The sequence below is a fragment of the Hyperolius riggenbachi genome, chromosome 8, assembly GCF_040937935.1.
Source record: "Hyperolius riggenbachi isolate aHypRig1 chromosome 8, aHypRig1.pri, whole genome shotgun sequence".
Classification (NCBI taxonomy): Eukaryota; Metazoa; Chordata; class Amphibia; order Anura; family Hyperoliidae; genus Hyperolius; species Hyperolius riggenbachi.
Genome location: NC_090653.1, coordinates 295,280,216 through 295,303,171, shown reverse-complemented (window position 1 = coordinate 295,303,171; position 22,956 = coordinate 295,280,216). Strand labels below are relative to the sequence as shown.

The window sequence follows — 22,956 nt, the reverse complement described above, 5'->3', positions numbered from 1 at the left end:
GTGGTTGCAGGCAGTGGTAGGCAGTTGCAGGCAGTGGTAGGCGGTTGCAGGCAGTGGCAGGCGGTTATAGGCAGTTGCAGGCAGTGGCAGGCGGTTATAGGCAGTTGCAGGCAGTGACATGCAGTGGCAGGCAGTTACATGCAGTGGCAGGCGGTTGCAGGCAGTGACATGCAGTGGTAGGAAGTTGCAGGCAGTTGCAGGCAGTGGTAGGCAGTGGCAGGCGGTTATAGGCAGTGGCAGGCGGTTATAGGCAGTGGCAGGCGGTTATAGGCAGTTGCAGGCAGTGGTAGGCAGTGACATGCCAGTGGTAGGCGGAATCATGATTGTCACTCTGGGATTTTCTCTCCGCAGATGATAGACTTGGGTCTCCTCCTGCACTCCGGCTCGTATTTCCGGGATCTGTGGAATATTCTGGATTTCATCGTGGTCTCCGGGGCCTTGGTGGCGTTCGCCTTCTCGTAAGCAAACCCAGCTTTGTTGTCTTACATGCAGTTCTGCCTTCTTACAGCCTCTTATAGAGCTTTGTTTATTATTTTACAACTGTTAAAAAGTTACTGCAAAAAAAAAAGTATTTTTGTAAATAAAGGCAAATGAATGTTGCACCAATTCACAGCTCCTAATCCCACCCACAGCCACCCCCTGCTGCCTGCTAACTCCCCCTCTGCCCGTCAGTCTGATGAACCGCCTCCCTCCTAGAGGCTAACCGCCAGGATAGGCTATCAGTCAGCAGGGAGGTGTGGCTTCATGGAACAGAGCAGTTATTGTCCTGTCTTCGTGCCCATGTGAATACACTGGGCGTGGCTGAGACTGAAGTGGCCGTGGGAGAGGGACAAGGCATTTGTAAGTCACCCAACAGAAGTGTAAGTTAATGCAGCAGACATTTTTACTTAGCAAAAACTACAATAGTTTTACTGAAGTTTTCTATGCATCTATGTAATAGAATTACCCTTCATAATAAAAATTTTTAAAAATTTGAACATTTATTTTAATAAAATGTCGCAGAAGACCTCGTTCTACAGACTCAGCCGTTACAGTGGGCACAGGATCAGATGAGTAGACCAATTTATGATAATGCTGTTAAGATTCACCCTGAAATCCTGCACTAGACCCAGCAGGAAAGCTGAGGAACCATAGCAGGGATATGGTAGGACCACGCAGGGCCGAGAGTCCACTCCAGAACCCATGTTAAGCATGGATGATGGTCTGTGGAACACCTGGGAGAAACATTATAGGTCCTATCACAAGAGCATTCTGTGGAAACCAGGAGAGCCTGAAAGTTTCTGATAGTCCTAGTGAAACAAGTGGTATCGTTTGCTGTATCGTTTGCTGTAGGAAAGCATTGAAGAAAGAGTGACAGAGTTGGCAGGACAGGTTGGAAACCTGCAGCTATGGTAGGAAGTCCTTGAATCCTTCTGAGACCTGACAGGACCACCCCAGAGTCCTCCACAAAACCTAGAGGAGACTCTTTAAGTTCTTCTGGTAGACATAACAGGTCATCCCTCTGCCATTTGCCTTGGTAGATCCTACTGGTAGATCAACTACGCTAGATCCATTAGCAGGATCAGCTAGATCCATCTGATTATATCTCCCAGGCCATACTTGGTTTCTTCCATGAGATGTAGCAGGTCCTCTCTGAGTTCTGCTGCCAGAAATTACAGGATAACTTGGCATCCTACAAACATTAACCACAAAGTATACAGCCAAAAATGGCGCCGGGAATAAATGGCGCATGGAGCCGCCGCTAGTGTGTAAAACTCTATTTAATGTTTTAACATTAAAACGCAAAATAGCGTTTTGAAAGCAGCAGCGCCTAGAGAGCCATCCCCCTCTGTCCAATTTTGTCCCCCAGCGTATGTCCTCTGCCCCCCATGTCCAGCTGTGTCCCCAGTGGTCTTCCTGGTCTCCCCCATGTCCAATTTTGTCCTCCAATGTACCTCCTGTGCCCCGGCCTGGAGTACTACACAGGCAGATCATACCAGCAGCTGGTGGAGGTATCTGCACGCTGGAGGCTTTCTAAAGAGATCCACCAATCAGGCGGGGGGCGCTGCCCCAGAACCGCCAATCACTGCTATTCACCTCTCTGCTCCTGTCTTCTAATTGGATGCATTGGATGTGATGGTCTCGGAGGCGGAAGCATCGCGTCCAATAAGAAGACAGGAGCAGAGAGGTGAATAGCGGTGATCATGTAACTGCCTGCCTCCCCCCCCCCCTCCCCCCCCCCCCCGCCTGATTGGTGGAACGCTTCAGAAAGCCTCCAGCGTGCAGATACCTCCACCAGTTGCTCGTATGATCTGCCTGTGTAGTACTCCAGGCCGGGGCACAGGAGGTACATTGGAGGACAAAATTGGACAGGGGGAGACCAGGACGACCACTGGGGACATGGGGGGGGGGGGGCAGAAGACATACGCTGGGGGACAAAATTGGACAGAGGGGGATGGCTCTCTAGGTGCTGCTGCTTTCAAAACGCTATTTTGCATTTTAATGTGAAAACATTAAATAGCGTTTTAACATTAAAACGCTATTTAATGTTTTCACATTAAAACGCAAAATAGCATTTTACACACTAGCGGCGGCTCCATGCGCCATTTATTCCCGGCGCCATTTTTTCCTGCTCCGACCACAAACAATACTTTATATCCGCTACCACAAAGTCTTCAAAACCCAAATCCTTCATTCTGGCAATGTGTCTTCATGTGCCACGTGCCTCACTCTCCTCTGTGCCAGCCACGTCTGTGCCAGTCGTCACCTCTGCCCCAACACCTACTCTCTACCACCTCTCTCTCCTCTCTGCCACCTCTCTCCTCTCTGCCATCTCTCTCTCCTCTCTGCCATCTCTCTCTCCTCTCTGCCACCTCTCTCTCCCCTCTCCCGCCTCTCTACCACCTCTCTCTCCTCTCTGCCACCCTCTCTCTCCTCTCTGCCATCTCTCTCTCCCCTCTCCCACCTCTCTACCGCCTCTCTCTCTCCTCTCTGCCACCTCTCTCTCCTCTCTGCCACCTCTCTCTGCTCTCTGCCAGCTCTCTCTCCCCTCTCCCACCTCTCTACCACCTCTCTCTCTCCTCTCTGCCACCTCTTTCCCCTCTCTGCCATCTCTCTCTCCTCTCTGCCATCTCCCTCTCCTCTCTGCCATCTCCCTCTCCTCTCTGCCATCTCTCTCTCCTCTCTGCCTCCTCTCCCTCCCCTCTCTCGCCTCTCTGCCGCCTCTCTCTCCCCTCTCTCGCCTTTCTGCCGCCTCTCTCTCCAAATCCAAATCCAAAAAAGCTTTATTGGCAGGACCAAATACATTTAGCATTGCCAAAGCAAAACAAGACAAAACATTAACATGGGGGGGGGGGGGGGGGGGGGGGGTTGTGGGAATAGGGAAGGATATAGGGAGTTGGGGTATATAGTCCATAGGTGTGTGGATGATGTAAGGGGCAGCATGGGGGACTGGGATATACAGTCCATAGGGGGGTATTGGGGGGGAATACAGTCCATGTGGTATCATGTTCCTCTCAGTTGGTGGCAGGCTGTGACATATCGGGCAGCTATTTGCACGGTTGTTTTCTCCTCCCCAGTAGGATGTAGAGTTTCCGCTCCTCATCTGTGGAGGTAAAATCCTGGATGTGGGCGGAGAGTCTCTGGAAGTGGGCGGTCCTCACAGGTGCGTATTTGCTGCAGTGTAGCAGGAAGTGGGCCTCATCCTCCAAGACCTCCTGGTCGCATTGTCTGCACAGTCTCTCCTCCCGAGGCTTCCATTTCTGTCTCTCTCCTCTCTGCCACCTCTCTCTCCTCTCTGCCATCTCCCTCTCTTCTCTGCCATCTCTCTCTGCTCTCTCTCCCCTCTCCCACCTCTCTACCGCCTCTCTCTCTCCTCTCTGCCACCTCTCTCTCCTCTCTGCCATCTCCCTCTCCTCTCTGCCATCTCTCTCTCCTCTCTGCCACCTCTCCCTCCCCTCTCTCGCCTCTCTGCTGCCTCTCTCTCCTCTCTGCCACCCTCTCTCTCCTCTCTGCCACCCTCTCTCTCCTCTCTACCGCCTCTCTCCTCTCTGCCATCTCTCTCCTCTCTGCCACCTCTCTCTCCTCTCTGCCACCTCTCTCTGCTCTCTGCCACCTTTCTCTCCTCTCTGCCACCTCTCTCTCCTCTCTGCCATCTCCCTCTCCTCTCTGCCATCTCTCTCCTCTCTGCCACATCTCTCCTCTCTGCCATCTCTCTCTCTCGTCTCTGCCACCTCTCTCTCCTCTCTGCCATCTCTCTCCTCTCTGCCACCTCTCCTCTCTGCCACCTCTCTCTCCTCTCTGCCACCTCCTCTCTCTCTTCTCTGCCATCTCTCTCTCCTCTCTGCCATCTCTCTCTCCTCTCTGCCACCTCCTCTCTCTCCTCTCTGCCACCTCCTCTCTCTCACCTCCTCTCTGCCACCTCCTCTCTGCCACCTCCTCTCTCTCCCCTCTGCCACCTCTCTCTGCTCTCTGCCACCTCTCTCTGCTCTCTGCCACCTCTCTCTGCTCTCTTTCTCCTCTCTTCCATCTCTCTCTCCTCTCTGCCACCTCCTCTCTCTCCTCTGCCACCTCTCTCCTCACTGCCACCTCTCTCTCCTCTCTGCCATCTCTCTCTCCTCTCTGCCACCTCTCTCTCCTCTCTGCCACCTCTCTCTCCTCTCTTCCACCTCTCTCTGCTCTCTGCCACCTCTCTCTCCTCTCTGCCACCTCTCTCTGCTCTCTGCCACCTCTCTCTCCTCTCTGCCACCTCTCTCTCCTCTCTGCCACATCTCTCCCCTCTCTGCCACATCTCTCCCCTCTCTGCCACCTCTCTCTCCTCTCTGCCACCTCTCTCTCCTCTCTGCCATCTTTCTCCCCTCTGCCACATCTCTCCCCTCTGCCAAATCTCTCCCCTCTCTGCCACCTCTCTCTCCTCTCTGCCACCTCTCTCTCCTCTCTCCTCTCTGCCACCTCTCTCCTTTCTGCCACCTCTCTCTCCTCTCTGCCATCTCTCTCCCCCCTATGCCACCCCTCTCTCTCTCCTCTCTACCACCTCTCTCTCCTCTGTGCCACCTCTCTCTCCTCTCTGCCATCTCTCTCCCCTCTCTGCCACCTCTCTCTCCTCTCTGCCACCTCTCTCTCCTCTCTGCCACCTCTCTCTCCTCTCTACCACCTCTCTCTCCTCTCTGCCACCTCTCTCTCCTCTCTGCCACCTCTCTCTCCTCTCTGCCACCTCTCTCCTCTCTGCCACCTCTCTCTCTCCTCTCTGCCACCTCTCTCTCTCCTCTCTGCCACCCCTCTCTCCTCTCTGCCACCTCTCTCTCCTCTCTGCCACCTCTCTCCTCGCTGCCATCTCTCTCTCCTCTCTGCCACCTCTCTCTCTCCTCTCTACCACCTCTCTCTCCTCTCTACTGCCTCTCTCTCCTCTCTGTCACCTCTCTCCCCTCTCTGTCACCTCTCTCCCCTCTCTGTCACCTCTCTCTCCTCTCTGTCACCTCTCTCTCCTTTCTGTCACCTCTCTCTCCTCTCTGTCACCTCTCTCTCCTCTCTGTCACCTCTCTCTCCTTTCTGTCACCTCTCTCTCCACTCATTATTCTGTCTCTCTGCCATCACTCTCTTATTTTCCTCTCTTCATCTTTGTCAGTCTCATCTCACCAACTCTCTCTCTCTCTCTCTTTCTTTGTCAGTCCACCCCTCTGTTCACTCCTCCCTTTGCTGTCCCATCTCTCTCTCACTCTCTCTCCCCTCCTTTCTGTCTCTCCCACCCTCCCTGTACTCCCCTCCCCCATACTCTCTCTGCCCCCTCTTTATCTGCTCCCCCCCCCCCCTTCTGTCTATCCCCTCCCTGTACACCCTCTCTCTCTCCTCCACCTTCTCTTTCTCTCCCCTCCTCTCTGACCCCCCCCCCCCCCCCCCATCTCTGCCCCTTCCCTCCCCCACAATGCTGTATGTGCCACCCCTTGCTTTGCTATTCCTTGTTCATCTCCCTTCCTGATTGTCTTATCCCTCCATTGCCTCACTGGGCACACTTGCTGTGCTTCTCACCTCCCTGACTTTACATACAGCCATTTGTGTAAGAATTCATTCCTGAGATCTGCTGCAGATGAAGCAATGTGTAGAATGCGAGAGAATCGATCTGTCCTCCGGTGGGGCCACTCAGGTCATTTCCAGACTCTCTATAATGACCCACATCCATTTCTAATACAATTAGCTGATGCAACTCTATTAGCAGGTACCACATTATTCTCCATGAGCGCATACTGCCCCCTAGAGGACAATCAGTGCAAGCGCAAATGTGCAGGAAAATGACTTGCATGCAGGAGATTTCATTATTATTAATATAGTTTTATCAGCAGAGCTTTGAGGAAGTTTTGCTTTTTATTGTGAAATGTCTGACATGTACCGCTAGAGGGCGCTGTGTGCTGCTGTTATATGACTGTTGTTGTTGTTGTTGTTGCTTTGTGGTGTTTTTGTTGTGTTCTCGCTCACTGATCTCACGCTTTCTCTTTGTCTCTCCATTGCTGGATCTGTGTCCCTCTCTAGGAGTTTTGTTGGGTAAATGCAATCTATTTCCACACATACAGGAAAGTCCTGTATGCGACCTCCACCTCTCAGAAGCACCCGATCACCCCATCCTTCCCCGCCGCCATTCCTGACCTACAATTAGCTGCAATCATCTCATTAACAGCATGAAATCAAGTGCAGATAAATCTTCAAGCTGGGGGCCCGGCGCCCCACGCCAATCAGATCCCTACTACCACCTACCAGGGCCCACACCAACCCACGCCAATCCACGCCTGCCTACGCTGACCCACGCCAATCAGATCCCTACTACCACCCACCGGGGCCCACGCCAACCCACGCCTGCCCACGCTGACCCACGCCAATCAGATCCCTACTACAACCCACCAGGGCCCACGCCTGCCCACGCTGACCCACGCCAATCAGATCGCTACTACCACCCACCGGGGCCCACGCCAACCCACGCCTGCCCACTCTGACCCACGCCAATCAGATCCCTACTACAACCCACCAGGGCCCACGCCTGCCCACGCTGACCCACGCCAATCAGATCGCTACTACCACCCACCAGGGCCCACGCCAATCCATGCCTGCCCACGCTGACCCACGCCAATCATATACCTACTACCACCCACCAGGGCCCACGCCAATCCACGCCTGCCCACGCTGACCCACGCCAATCAGATCCCTACTACCACCCACCAGGGCCCACGCCAATCCATGCCTGCCCACGCTGTCCCACGCCAATCATATACCTACTACCACCCACCAGGGCCCACGCCAACCCACGCCAATCCACGCCTGCCCATGCTGACCCACGCCAATCAGATCCCTACTACCACCTACCAGGGCCCACGCCAATCCACGCCTGCCCACGCTGACCTACACCAATCAGATCCCTACTACCACCCACCAGGGCCCACGCCAATCCACGCCTGCCCACGCTGACCCACGCCAATCAGATCCCTTCTACCACCCACCAGGGCCCACGCTGACCCACGCCAATCAGATCCCTACTACCACTCACCAGGGCCCACGCCAACTCACACCAATCCACGCCTGCCCACGCTGACCCACGCCAATCAGATCCCTACTACCACCCACCAGGGCCCACGCCAACCCACACCAATCCACCGCTGCCCACGCTGACCCACGCCAATCAGATCCCAACTACCACCCACCAGGGCCCACACCAATCCATGCCTGCCCACGCTGACCCACACCAATCAGATCCCTACTACCACCCACCAGGGCCCACGCTGACCCACGCCAATCAGATCCCTACTACCACCCACCAGGGCCCACGCCAATCCATGCCTGCCCACGCTGTCCCACGCCAATCATATACCTACTACCACCCACCAGGGCCCACGCCAACCCACGCCAATCCACGCCTGCCCATGCTGACCCACGCCAATCAGATCCCTACTACCACCTACCAGGGCCCACGCCAATCCACGCCTGCCCACGCTGACCTACACCAATCAGATCCCTACTACCACCCACCAGGGCCCACGCCAATCCACGCCTGCCCACGCTGACCCACGCCAATCAGATCCCTTCTACCACCCACCAGGGCCCACGCTGACCCACGCCAATCAGATCCCTACTACCACTCACCAGGGCCCACGCCAACTCACACCAATCCACGCCTGCCCACGCTGACCCACGCCAATCAGATCCCTACTACCACCCACCAGGGCCCACGCCAACCCACACCAATCCACGGCTGCCCACGCTGACCCACGCCAATCAGATCCCAACTACCACCCACCAGGGCCCACACCAATCCATGCCTGCCCACGCTGACCCACACCAATCAGATCCCTACTACCACCCACCAGGGCCCACGCTGACCCACGCCTGCCCACGCTGACCCACGCTAATCAAATCCCAACTACCACCCACCAGGGCCCACACTGACCCACGCCTGCCCACGCTGACCCACGCCAATCAAATCCCTACTACCACCCACCAGGTCCCACGCTGACCCATGCCAATCAGATCCCTACCACCACCCACCAGGGCCCACGCTGACCCACACCAATCCCTGCTGACCCACGCCAATCAGATCCCTACCACCACCCACCAGGGCCCATGCTGACCCACACCAATCCACGCTGACCCACGCCAATCAGATCCTTACTACCACCCACCAGGGCCCACGCCAATCCACGCCTGCCCACGCTGACCCACGCCAATCAGATCCCTACTACCACCCACCAGGACCCACGCTGACCCACGCCAATCCACGCTGACCCACGCCAATCAAACCCCTACTACCACCCACCAGGGCCCACGCTGACCCATTCCAATCCACGCTGACCCACGCCAATCAAACCCCTACTACCACCCACCAGGGCCCACGCTGACCCACGCCAATCCACGCCTGCCCACGCTAACCCACGCCAATCAGATCCCTACTACCACCCACCAGGGCCCACGCCTGCCCACGCTTTATTAACTATACAGCAAAGAAATGGGAGATGAGCCAGATTCCTAGTACCGCCCACCAGGGCCCGCTAATGATACAATCTCCATTGTACAATCTTACCACTTCTGTGTATTATGAGGGACTGCCTACTGCATGGATTTGATAAGGTTGTACAATCAAGATTGTATCATTAGTGGGCATTATAGGCTCCATGTTCACATAACAAATAGGAACTAGAGTAAAAAGACATATGCAGAAATCACAATGGCAGCTCCACAGGACCCGGCACATTGAAATGAGCCACAAGTCTCAGCTGTTGCCCCGGCCACACCGCCGTGCTTCCATACATGACTGTCTGTTCAGATGGTGGGGTAACCAACAAGCAGGAAGTAGCATCAGGCCCCGCCCCAGTAACCCAGCTACTAGGATAGTGCAGCCAGGATTTTGTCATTTATCCCTAGAAAATATAGTGCCGTCATAGCTGGTATCACAGAAAAGCCTCGGGAATGGAACCCTCTCTGTATCCCCCCTGGTGGAGGGGGGGTCTCTGTGGTTCTCCATGCCTGGGGGTCCCGGGAACAGGAGAGGAGGGCAACAATGACAAATGTATAAGGGATCCAACTCCCAATAATTGTGTCTTCCAATGCGCCTGGTTGGAGAGGCGTGCACTTCCTGTCAGGACAGGAAATGGGGACATCCTAGAAACCCGGATGAGGTCCTGATTCCTCTTCAGATTTACGGAAGTTAAAGTGAAACATTTGCTGGAGTTTCCTTTGATCGAGTCACAAGATATGATCAGCAAAAAGCATCTCCGCACCCCTCCCCCGCTTCTCGCTCCATGTAGACGGTACTCTCCCCAGATTCCCTCATCTCCTCACATGGAGTCACACGATCGGATCAGCACAGCGCCCCCCTCCATGTAGACAGTACTCTCCCCGGATTCCCTCGTCTCCTCACAGGAGTCACATGATCGGACCCCGCCCTCCATGTAGACGTTACTCTCCCCAGATTCCCTCATCTCCTCACATGGAGTCACATGATCGGATCAGCACAGCGCCCCCCCCTCTCCTCCATGTAGAGGATAGTCTCCCCAGATTCCCTCGTCTCCTCACATGGAGTCACATGATCAGACCCCGCCCTCCATGTAGACGTTACTCTCCCCAGATTCCCTCATCTCCTCACATGGAGTCACATGATCGGACCGCGCCCTCCATGTAGACGTTACTCTCCCCAGATTCCCTCATCTCCTCACATGGAGTCACATGATCGGACCCCGCCCTCCGTGTAGACAATACTCTCCCCAGATTCCCTCGTCTCCTCACATGGAGTCACATGATCGGACCCCGCCCTCCATGTAGACGTTACTCTCCCCAGATTCCCTCGTCTCCTCACATGGAGTCACATGATCGGACCCCGCCCTCCGTGTAGACAATACTCTCCCCAGATTCCCTCGTCTCCTCACATGGAGTCACATGATCTGACCCCGCCCTCCATGTAGACGTTACTCTCCCCAGATTCCCTCATCTCCTCACATGGAGTCACATGATCGGACCCCGCCCTCCATGTAGATGTTACTCTCCCCAGATTCCCTCGTCTCCTCACATGGAGTCACATGATCGGACCCCGCCCTCCATGTAGATGTTACTCTCCCCAGATTCCCTCGCTCCTCACATGGAGTCACATGATCGGACCCCGCCCTCCGTGTAGACGTTACTCTCCCCAGATTCCCTCGTCTCCTCACATGGAGTCACATGATCGGACCCCGCCCTCCATGTAGACGTTACTCTCCCCAGATTCCCTCGTCTCCTCACATGGAGTCACATGATCGGACCCCGCCCTCCGTGTAGACGTTACTCTCCCCAGATTCCCTCGTCTCCTCACATGAGATGAGTTTGGTTTTGGCCCCTTTCCTCTGCTTGCATTCCAATTGGATTGTCAGAGCCGGTTGCATTTGGACATCGATTCTCTGATCTCAGGGTGGTAATAGTAGTTATCTGGCTGCCCCTCCTCCTATGATGTCTTTTGGGTTATATCAGCGTGAGCACCAAAAGATTGCATAGCAAACATTTTGCCTCGGCATTTTCTTCTGATTTGAAGGACCTCTGTCGCGAAAATTGTAAAATGCGTGTAAACACATACAAATAAGAAGTGCGTTTCTTCCAGAGTAAAATGAGCCATAAATGATTGTTCTAGCATCTTGCTGTCACTCTCAGTAGGTAGTAGAAATAACAGTACTGACAGGTTTTGGACTAGCCCATCTCCTCATAGAGGATTCTCAGGGTTTTCTTTATTTTCAAAAGCACTTAGTGAATGGCAGTTGCTCCGTCCAACTGCTAAAAAATGTTGGCAGGGAGGCTGGCCAGCATCTTTGTATAAATCCTTTTCAAGGAGTGTCTTTATAAAGAATAAAGGCCATGCTAAGAATCCCCCATGAGGAGATGGACCAGACTAAAACCTGTCAGTTCTGTTAGATTTCTACTACCTACTGCAAGTGACAGCAATATAAGCTCAGTCATACCCCCATGGGGTAATTACTGCTGATAGGCTTGGTTCTGCCACCCTCTGACGACCCAACCCGAACCCCCCCCCCCCCCGCCCTCTCCCAACCCCCCCTGGGGTAGTTGCTGCTGATAGGCTTGGTTCTGCCACACTCTGACAACCCCCTCCCCCCCCCCCCCCCCCCCTGGAGTTATTGCTGCTGATATCCTTAGTTTTTGTGCTGATAGGCTTTGATGTTGCCCCTCCCGCCTGGGGTAGTTGCTGCTGATAGGCTTGGTCCTGCCCCTCGCCCGGGGTAATTGCTGTTGATAGGCTCGGTTCTGCCTCCTAGTGGTCTGCCAGAGAATATGGTGGCACATTATAAATAGTAATACATCAATGATAATTGCTGACGCGTGGAACCCTGCGTTAGATATCATGGCGTAGCCTCATTCAGGGCATGATCGCTGCATTACCTACACCATGCACCACCTAACCCAGATTACAATATATGCAGCCATGACTGTATTGTAAGATGAGGCATTCTTCATTATGCTGCTGGCCTAGGCAATTTGTGAGACTACAAATCCCAGCATGCCCTCAGCAGCTGCAGAAGAAAGTGTCAACTATTGCCTAAGCTTGCTGGCCAGAATCCCCCTGGATCACACCCTGGTCATTTCGCTCCTCTCACCCGTTCTCCTATACCCGTGCTGTGCCGGTTATACCGAATACACAGGCGTCTGGAGGCAATCCCTCAGAGGTCGTCTGAATTCTGGGCCCGATTTCTTCCGCACCCTAGGCAGCTGCCTTCACTGCCTTACCCTGATAGCCAAATTGCTGTTGGAAATTTGTGAGAGCTCAAGAGGTCAGGACAAAAATCACGACAGTAATATAAATGAATTGAACAGATTGATTGGAGTAATGGGAGTTCTGCCGCTTATCACATGACCCAAGACAGAACTACAGGTTCCAGCAATCTCCCCTAGTCCCACATAATGGTAGCCTCTAGCCAATGGAGTATGCTGGGGAGTATATATTATTTTCATGGTCGTGTGACATGGGGGGGCGGGGCATACACACATACGTGTGACATGGGGGGGCGGGGCATACACACATACGTGTGACATGGGGGGCGGGGCATACACATACGTGTGACATGGGGGGCAGGACATACACACATACGTGTGACATGAGGAGGCGGGGCATACACACATACGTGTGACATGGGGGGGCGGGGCATACACACAAACGTGTGACATGGGGGGCAGGACATACACACATACGTGTGACATGAGGAAGCGGGGCATACACACATACGTGTAACATGGGGGCGGGGCATACACACCTACGTGTGACATGGGGCGGGGCATACACACCTACGTGTGACATGGGGGCTGGGCATACACACATATATGTGACATGGGGGTGGGGCATACACACATACATGTGACATGGGGGGCAGGACATACACACATACGTGTGACATGGGGCGGGGCATACACACATACGTGTGACATGGGGGGCGGAGCATACACATATATGTGTGTGACATGGGCACTCCTTATCTAGTGCCCTACAATGGCCAATGTAGAAGCCCCCCAAGACCCCATGATCATAAGCCAGGGTAGGGATTAGTGATGCCAGCATTCTGAGTTTTCAGTAAACATGCGAAATTTGGGGTCTGAATCAATAAATGAAGTATGAAAATCTTTTAATAATAGCCATGACACACAATGCCGCCTCCCTTATGGGGTCTGCAGCCATGACACACAATGCCGCCTCCCTTATGGGGTCTGCAGCCATGACACACAATGCCGCCTCCCTTATGGGGTCTGCAGCCATGACACACAATGCCGCCTCTCTTATGGGGTCTGTGAGGTTAGCAGTTGATTTTATCCTGACCTTTGGCTCCGCCTTAAAGTGGTGACGGGTTGTGACGCTCGGATGACGTTTTTCCAGTAAGATCTGGTGAGGGGGGCTGTCGGTAGAAACCAGCACAACGCAGGTATTAAGCCTAACGGGTCTGCATGACTAACCCAGACCGCATGAGGGGTGATGCATGCTGAGAATTCGGGGGGCCACACTGGATACTGAGGGGTCCCACATTCCTCCAAAATGGTCAGTCTGGACCTCATGGTAAGAATGGTGATATTTATCAGGTTTCTCTACTTGTTCTACAGCATCTGGACCTATAACACAGACCGTGCTCCACCCTCATCACAGCCGGATAAATCCTCAAATTGTCCCAATCATTCTATTCCATTTGAAACAGGCAACACATTGTTAGAATTTGTCAGCAACACATATGTATGCTTGATTCAGCATTCTCGTCCAATCCATAATCTCTCGGATTTCGACAGAACGATTGATTATCTCGAGGGTTGGAGGTGGGTCTGCCAGTGTGTACTAGGCCTTACAACAATAGTTATGCTTTGAGATCCCAGAGATCCTGATGGAGAGATGGTCCTTTAATGCAAGCTGTAGGCAGCTACTTTTGGTTGGCAAGTCAGAATTATTGTCATGGCCCATGTCTCCAGGGGGATCATCACTACCGCCTTCTCCAATCAGCACCAATATTCCAATCGCCCTGCCAACTCCGAACACAATAAGTCCACCCACCATCAAAGGGCCACCAGCTGGTTCCATATTACTGTCCTTACAACTGACAGTATTGGTAGGACCATGCTTTTATAGATGTTCTACCACCAAGAACTGGTCTCCTTCAATGTCTCCTTAACTCAGTTTAATGTCACCGGCTTCAGCTGTTCCTCCATGGGGGACATTTTTAAGTTGAAACAGAAGTTATCAAGTCAACTCAAAATGTAAATCATCCCAACCAGGACAGTCGGTGGTTATGGTGGAAACAGAGACCAGTTTTTGGGGAACATATGTTTGTCTTATCTTTCAAAGACAACAGCCACAGGGTTTTGGGGGGTGCTGCTAAAATCATCAATCATTTAGGGTAAAAAAAAATCATCCTGACCACACACAGAAGGACACGGCAATCTGACCAAAATTTTGATCTGAAATGCTTCAGCAGGAAATTGGCCACATATAAGAAATGATCGATAACTCTGAAAATTCGAGGAACGCTTAGTCCCATTGGTTTGCAAGTTCTAGATCTTCGAACACCTGTAGAGAATATAAAAATGTTTGCTGGAGTCCTGTAGCCAATAGATTTATTCGGAACATTCCAGAACTATTCGATTTATTTGAGAAAGATGAAATCTGTTATAATCCTGGAACCATTTACCGTAGATTTAATCGGGAAAGAGATGAAATCTGTGTTGTGATTAAATCCTCCCCCCAGTTCTTATGACTCGGGTCATGGTTTGTCCTTGGAATTCTGAGCCTCACAGGGCTTTTGTCTGTGTTATAGACAAAGATGCTGTAGAAAACATAAAAACACCATCCTAATTTGACTAACCCAGATTCATAGAAAACCAGTCTGATCAATAAAGCATGAGTCTTTCCTCCGGGGGCCATCGCCTCATGCTGGGCGCCATCTTGTCTTGCCTGACTGACGGTCTCTCTTTATCTGTCCTCTGTAGAGGGAACAAAGGCAAAGATCTTAACACCATCAAATCCCTGCGAGTCCTCAGGGTTCTGCGGCCTCTGAAGACCATCAAACGATTGCCCAAGCTGAAGGTTTGTGTCCAGCTTTGAGCAAGCATTGGTGAGGCTCTGCGCTCCTTCTCCCGTAGCCTTTCATGACTGTTAATCTCTGGTTCCCAGGCGGTGTTTGACTGTGTAGTGAATTCTCTAAAGAATGTTCTCAACATCCTCATCGTTTATATGCTGTTCATGTTCATCTTCGCTGTCATCGCCGTCCAGCTCTTCAAGGGCAAGTTCTTCTACTGTACAGATGAGTCCAAGGACCTGGAGAAAGATTGCCGGTAAGTGAGGGGTGGCTGTAGAGGACAACCTCAGGATTGGAGACTGCTCTGACCTAATGACCTTTTCTTTCACCCAGCGGAGAATATCTCAACTATGATGATGATGAGGTCAGAGCGCAGCCGAGGGAATGGAAGAAATATGAATTCCACTATGACAACGTCCTCTGGGCTCTACTGACCCTCTTCACTGTGTCCACTGGAGAAGGGTGGCCAAAGTAAGTACTTTCTACACCAAGTATCACCGCCTGAAGGTAACTATACATCTAATCATGACCCAGCAAAAAACACAAATTTAATGAAAGGCGCATCAATACCCAATAATACAATTATAGAAAACAAGTTCACACCAAACTGTGGTGGCCAATGGGCTCATAACCGAAATGTCTACCAAACTACGTTCAGTTCCCTTCTATGTTCCCTCGTAATCGCACTTGTAGAGGTGCCTCAAGGACACATATAGTATCCCAAAAAAAACCTTGATCAGACAAATGTATTAACAGCAAGCTGGCTTGCCAACCGTGAAATTGCTCAAGAACATTTTTTACGTTGGTTTAAATGAAAAAGGCAGCAGCTAATTAATAACTGCTATGTTTTTATTATGTGTAACCCCAAAACAGAGTACACCCAACATATAGTAAGTTAATAATCACAGTATGGCCAGAAATACAGCATAATATAATTACCGGTTCACTCATCATGACTCACCCCATCTTCAAAATGACTAGGTGGTCCTACATCTCGAATGGCCATTTAAGCTACTTCTATTTTAGACAAAAATGTCTTCAAATGATCCCAGGTGGTGACGTTAATTTACCTGAAAAAGAGAATCCACGTGACAAATAATAGGTGGTGGAACTCCTCTCCCAGCTCTTAAAAATTGTGGTATGGAAACCACCTACACAGACCACATCTGATAACTTCAGCAGCTCCTCCATACCTCCTCAAAGATTACACCTTTAGTCCTTGGTGTTGCTACCTCACTACATCGAATACAACACCTAGAGCGTAAATAATTTACAGTTGTCCTTATTACGTGAGCTTTCAGTTCACCAACGCATAACTGTATTCTAAAAATACGGTTTACTGTGTCTTAACCAGTGTTTCTCCACATCTTTACTAGGGGAACCTCTTTGTCAATTCCATGTTTGCCAGATACCCCTACTGGGAATACAATTATCTCAAGTTCTTCTCACAGTGTATATATTTATTAGGAGTGCTCCATACCAGTGTATAAATACTTTTCAAACACTTCTTCATGCTTTTAACGACCTAAATACTTAATCAGGGCTGCTGTTCCCCTTCAACATAAGTACCCCCTAGGGTTGGTGTACCCTGGTCTGAAGACTTAGGCAGCTCACCACACTCCATGTAAAGCTGATATACTACTTTTCACTAGATTGGGCCTCCATTTTTAGGAATCATTGATGGACACACAACAGAACTCCTGTACCATATCTGCGTTATACCTGAACAGTCGTAACACAAGGAGTTATTTTCTTCCATTATAGCGTTCTCAAACACTCGGTGGATGCCACCTACGAGGACCAGGGCCCCACCCCCGGGTTCCGCATGGAGATGTCCATATTTTACGTGGTTTACTTTGTGGTGTTCCCTTTCTTCTTCGTCAACATCTTTGTGGCTCTGATTATCATCACCTTCCAGGAGCAGGGAGATAAAGTCATGTCAGAATGCAGCCTAGAGAAGAACGAGGTAAGAGAGGATCGTATGACGTTACCTCACGTTTCTAGACCATGGCATGAATGCTTCTGTTTTCAGGAAGAATTAATACTAACAGATGATGATGATGAGCAGACCTGACCAGACTCATGATCCTGTTCTCTTTCAATTCTTTATTGTTTGAAGCAAATTGTGCAATCAGATATTCAGTTTTACGGTAGCCATTGTGAGTGGAGGTTTGTGGGGCTAGTTTTGTTTGTAGGTGGCGGTCATGACTGTCTGCTCACCATGTCACCTTTGTGTTCTCCTCACAGAGGGCCTGCATAGACTTTGCCATCAGCGCCAAGCCCCTGACTCGGTACATGCCTCAGAATCGCCAGTCCTTCCAGTATAAGATGTGGCGCTTTGTGGTGTCTCCTCCATTCGAATATTTCATTATGGTGATGATCGCGCTGAATACCATTGTGTTGATGATGAAGGTAACTGATGCCTGGGTAAGGCGTATCAAACACTGGGGTCTCCTCCCAGGGACCCCCTATGTGCTCAACATTGGCCTTATGTTTAGCAAGCACTTTGGCGCTCTCTCGTCTAGTTTAGGGGACCAAGCGGGAATCCCCATAGACTAGCCCCCCACACTTACTTTAGAAACAAATTGGGTCTCTTACGCTCCATGGAATGGAATCAAAATTACATCAGCTTGTAGCTGACAAAACTTCCTAACAACATGTGTAACAAGAAGTGTAAACAAAATTCGATACTTACCAAGAACAAGCCAATGAACCTGCAGAGTTCCCTCTTTGTCGGCCATCTTGCCTTGCTGTTCTGTGACGTCCGTGAGGCGTGATTGGTTGCTTTGTCCCTGAGTTAAAGAAAAATAACTTGCGCCGCACTCCACCTAGTGGTGAAAAAGGATATAACATTGCATTATTGTAAATGCTAGGTTTTTTTTTTTATTGTTTATTATTTATGTATTTTAATTATTAAACTAACGTGCTTTACTGGAATCACTGTCCCCTTGCCCGCAAGCTTTGCTCGCTTCCCTCAAATAACTTTGTCTTGTAACGCTATGTGCACTTGGATAGTGGAGTTTGCCTGCAGGCCCCTCGCCCCGGGATTGCCCCAAACCTGAGTTTGCAGCCCGAGTTTCTTTGCCTGAAGAAAGCAGGTAAATAGGTATCGGGTTTTCCTTACATATATCGCTAGGAAAATTCTTCAGCTACAAGTTGAGGTCATTTGTATTCAGTGCCATGGCGCCAGAGCGGCAAACACATGTTTCTACAGTGAGTGACCGTCGCTAGTTTGTGGCGAAGCCTAAAGTAGACAAGCAGCAGAACGTTTTATCTGTATTTATAAGAGATCCCGCAATGACTAATCCCCCTCTTCTGTAAAGTGTTGCCCCAATATGGGCGATCTGTTCATTTTCTCATCATTTTTCTTTCCAGTTTTATGGAGCGTCGACTACCTACGAGGAGATGCTCAGAGGGCTGAACATCATCTTCACCTCCATGTTTTCCCTGGAGTGTATCCTGAAAATCATCGCCTTTGGTGTCCTTGTATGTCAATATAACCACTCCCTTTATTGTCACAGAAGATACACATAATAAGCCTTTCCCAAAAATAGCATTTCCCTGAGGAATATATCACATTTACCATCTATAACCACTAAGTGTGTGCACAGGCAGTAACTGTCCCCACTGTTATCCCCAGACAGGAAGTGTGTGCACTGGCAATTATTGTCCCCACTGTTATCCCCAGACAGGAAGTGTGTGCACTGGCAGTTATTGTCCCCGCTGTTATCCCCAGACAGGAAGTGTGTGCACTGGCAGTTATTGTCCCCGCTGTTATCCCCAGACAGGAAGTTTGTGCACTGGCAGTTATTTTCCCCACTGTTATCCCCAGACAGGAAGTGTGTGCACTGGCAGTTATTGTCCCTGCTGTTATCCCCAGACAGGAAGTGTGTGCACTGGCAGTTATTGTCCCCACTGTTATCCCCAGACAGGAAGTGTGTGCACTGGCAGTTATTGTCCCCACTGTTATCCCCAGGCAGGAAGTTTGTGCACTGGCAGTTATTGTCCCCACTGTTATCCCCAGGCAGGAAGTTTGTGCACTGGCAGTTATTGTCCCCACTGTTATCCCCAGGCAGGAAGTTTGTGCACTGGCAGTTATTGTCCCCACTGTTATCCCCAGACAGGAAGTGTGTGCACTGGCAGTTATTGTCCCCACTGTTATCCCCAGGCAGGAAGTGTGTGCACTGGTAGTTATTGTCCCCTGTGTGTGGCCCCCACTGTTATCCCCAGGCAGGAAGTGTGTGCACTGGCAGTTATTGTCCCCGCTGTTATCCCCAGGCAGGAAGTGTGTGCACTGGCAGTTATTGTCCCCTGTGTGTAGTGGTCACCACTGTTATCCCCAGGCAGGAAGTGTGTGCACTGGCAGTTATTGTCCCCTGTGTGTGGCCCCCACTGGTTTCCCCAGGCAGGAAGTGTGTGCACTGGCAGTTATTGTCCCCTGTGTGTGGCCCCCACTGTTATCCCCAGACAGGAAGTGTGTGCACTGGCAGTTATTGTCCCCTGTGTGTAGTTACCACTGTTATCCCCAGGCAGGAAGTGTGTGCACTGGCAGTTATTGTCCCCTGTGTGTATCCCCAGACAGGAAGTGTGTGCACTGGCAGTTATTGTCCCCTGTGTGTGGCTCCCACTGTTATCCCCAGGCAGGGAGTATGTGCACTGGCAGTTATTGTCCCCACTGTTATCCCCAGGCAGGAAGTGTGTGCACTGGCAGTTGTTGTCCCCTGTGTGTGGCCCCCACTGTTATCCCCAGGCAGGAAGTGTGTGCACTGTCAGTTGTTGTCCCCAGTGTGTAGTCCCCACTGGTTTCCCCAGACAGGAAGTGTGTACACTGGCAGTTATTGTCCCCACTGTTATCCCCAGACAGGAAGTTTGTGCACTGGCAGTTATTGTCCCCACTGGTATCCCCAGACAGGAAGTGTGTGCACTGGCAGTTATTGTCCCCTGTGTGTGGCCCCCACTGGTTTCCCCAGACATGAAGTGTGTGCACTGGCAGTTATTGTCCCCTGTGTGTGGCCCCACTGGTTTCCCCAGACAGGAAGTGTATGCACTGGCAGTTATTGTCCCCTGTGTGTGGCCCCCACTGGTTTCCCCAGGCAGGAAGTGTGTGCACTGGCAGTTATTGTCCCCGCTGTTATCCCCAGACAGGAAGTTTGTGCACTGGCAGTTATTGTCCCCACTGGTATCCCCAGACAGGAAGTGTGTGCACTGGCAGTTATTGTCCCCTGTGTGTGGCCCCCACTGGTTTCCCCAGACAGGAAGTGTGTGCACTGGTAGTTATTGTCCCCTGTGTGTGGCCCCCACTGGTTTCCCCAGACAGGAAGTGTGTGCACTGGCAGTTATTGTCCCCTGTGTGTGGCCCCCACTGGTTTCCCCAGACAGGAAGTGTGTGCACTGGCAGTTATTGTCCCCTGTGTGTGGCCCCCACTGGTTTCCCCAGGCAGGGAGTGTGTGCACTGGCAGTTATTGTCCCCACTGTTATCCCCAGGCAGGAAGTGTGTGCACTGTCAGTTGTTGTCCCCAGTGTGTAGTCCCCACTGGTTTCCCCAGACAGGAAGTGTGTACACTGGCAGTTATTGTCCCCACTGTTATCCCCAGACAGGAAGTTTGTGCACTGGCAGTTATTGTCCCCACTGGTATCCCCAGACAGGAAGTGTGTGCACTGGCAGTTATTGTCCCCTGTGTGTGGCCCCCACTGGTTTCCCCAGACATGAAGTGTGTGCACTGGCAGTTATTGTCCCCTGTGTGTGGCCCCACTGGTTTCCCCAGACAGGAAGTGTATGCACTGGCAGTTATTGTCCCCTGTGTGTGGCCCCCACTGGTTTCCCCAGGCAGGAAGTGTGTGCACTGGCAGTTATTGTCCCCGCTGTTATCCCCAGACAGGAAGTTTGTGCACTGGCAGTTATTGTCCCCACTGGTATCCCCAGACAGGAAGTGTGTGCACTGGCAGTTATTGTCCCCTGTGTGTGGCCCCCACTGGTTTCCCCAGACAGGAAGTGTGTGCACTGGTAGTTATTGTCCCCTGTGTGTGGCCCCCACTGGTTTCCCCAGACAGGAAGTGTGTGCACTGGCAGTTATTGTCCCCTGTGTGTGGCCCCCACTGGTTTCCCCAGACAGGAAGTGTGTGCACTGGCAGTTATTGTCCCCTGTGTGTAGTCCCCACTGTTATCTCCAGACAGGAAGTGTGTGCACTGGCAGTTGTTGTCCCCTGTGTGTGGCCCCACTGGTTTCCCCAGACAGGAAGTGTGTGCACTGGCAGTTATTGTCCCCTGTGTGTGGCCCCCACTGGTTTCCCCAGACAGGAAGTGTGTGCACTGGCAGTTATTGTCACGTGTGTAGCCCCCACTGTTATCCCCAGACAGGAAGTGTGTGCACTGGCAGTTGTTGTCCCCTGTGTAGTTTCCGCTTTCTAATGACATCTCGTGTCTCTCATACAGAACTACCTGCGGGATGCGTGGAACGTCTTTGACTTTGTCACGGTTTTGGGAAGTATAACTGATATTTTAGTGACGGAGATAGCGGTAAGTAAAGCCTTGTGGCGACCTTCTCTCTGTTATTAATGTATATCTGTATCTTGTAATGTATTGTATGTGGTGTAAGGTGTGTAAATGGTTATTGATGGGGGCATTTGGTGGGCAGATAACTTTTCCTGGCTAATATCTTCCTTTCTATTTGTGTGACACGGACACCTCTGTCAGCACTGCTGTTGGGGGCAGCAATATTGTAACACCCACATCATTCCAACACACTTGATCGTCATGCCATCCCCATAGAGCTCCGCCGAGGGCCAGCCACGTATCCTACAGAAATTCCCTCTCATTGCCTCGGTAACAGGGTGAGGAAACCGCATCATGGTGTTATGCCAATGACAAACTGAGGCCACTTTCACACTGACAACTGACAGCCATTGAATTACCCCGCCTGTCAGCTCCTCTCCTGCACTGGCCATCACTCGGTACAGGGGACAGTCCGGCAGAGGGCGGGGGCCAGTCCAGCAAAGAGCAGGGGTGGGCGGGAACAATCCAGCAGAGGGTGGTGGTGGCCGGAGGACAGTCCGGCAGAGGATGGGGTGGGCGGGGTCATCTGCACAAGGCAGGCTAGGTGTGTGTGGAGTTACAGCCAGGGACAGTCCAGCAGAGGGTGGTGGTGGGCAGGGGACAGTCTAGGTTGGGGTGGGCAGGGGCCGTCCAGGAGAGGGTGGGGTGGCCGGGGGACAGTCCGGCAGAGGGTGGGGGTGGGCAGGGTACAGTCGAGGTGGGGGTGGGCAGGGGCAGTCCAGGAGAGGGTGGGGGTGGGCAGGGGACAGTGCTGCAGAGGGTGGTGGTGGGCAGGGGACAGTCCAGCAGAGGGCGGGGGTGGCCGAGAACAGTCCAGCGGGGGTGGGCGGGGCAGAGGGCGGGTCATCTGCACAAGGCAGGCCAGGTGGACAGTAATCGTCTTGTGTGTGGGGTAACAGCCGATGGGATGAGCAGTGTCACTGGAGGACCTTCTTGTTGGATTGGTCAGTGTTGGTGTAGTATGTCCGCCTTCTACTCTCCCCCCTTGTTTACTAATCCCCTTGTCATCTGCACCATCGCCATGGAGATGACAAGGGCAGCTTCATTCATTTCCATAAACCTGCCATGTTTCCCAGGTAACTCCTCCCACTTCACATTCCTATACCTGACTGTTAAAGGAACAGTTGCATCTAAACACATGCATATGTAGTGATATATGTGTGAATATTTTATCATTAGTGATTTTATCTGGCCGTCTCATAGCTTCTCTTGTGAAGTGACCCTGATGGCAGCTATATTTATCACCTATTTGGTTTATTTTGCTGGAAGACGAGAGCTCCTGTGTGAGTCTGTCTGCTGTGGGGTGTAAATTGACCTCAGAACTTGTTACGGTACATCCCGAGTTGTAAGGCCAGATTGCACCTCACAGC

The 22,956-nt window shown here is 51.8% G+C and overlaps 1 protein-coding gene across 12 annotated transcripts in view; it reads left to right on the top strand.

Moving 5' to 3' along the window:
• Positions 1-22,956, top strand: part of CACNA1B (calcium voltage-gated channel subunit alpha1 B) — a 505,489-nt gene that overhangs the window by 385,339 nt on the left and 97,194 nt on the right. For all 12 annotated transcript variants that reach the window (XM_068249170.1, XM_068249175.1, XM_068249173.1 and 9 more), the window contains 8 exons: positions 352-458; positions 14,944-15,040; positions 15,128-15,288; positions 15,366-15,503; positions 16,797-16,998; positions 17,280-17,444; positions 18,408-18,518; positions 21,467-21,550. In XM_068249170.1, coding sequence (XP_068105271.1) covers positions 352-458; positions 14,944-15,040; positions 15,128-15,288; positions 15,366-15,503; positions 16,797-16,998; positions 17,280-17,444; positions 18,408-18,518; positions 21,467-21,550 — 1,065 coding nt within the window. The remainder of the gene's footprint in view (positions 1-351; positions 459-14,943; positions 15,041-15,127; positions 15,289-15,365; positions 15,504-16,796; positions 16,999-17,279; positions 17,445-18,407; positions 18,519-21,466; positions 21,551-22,956) is intronic.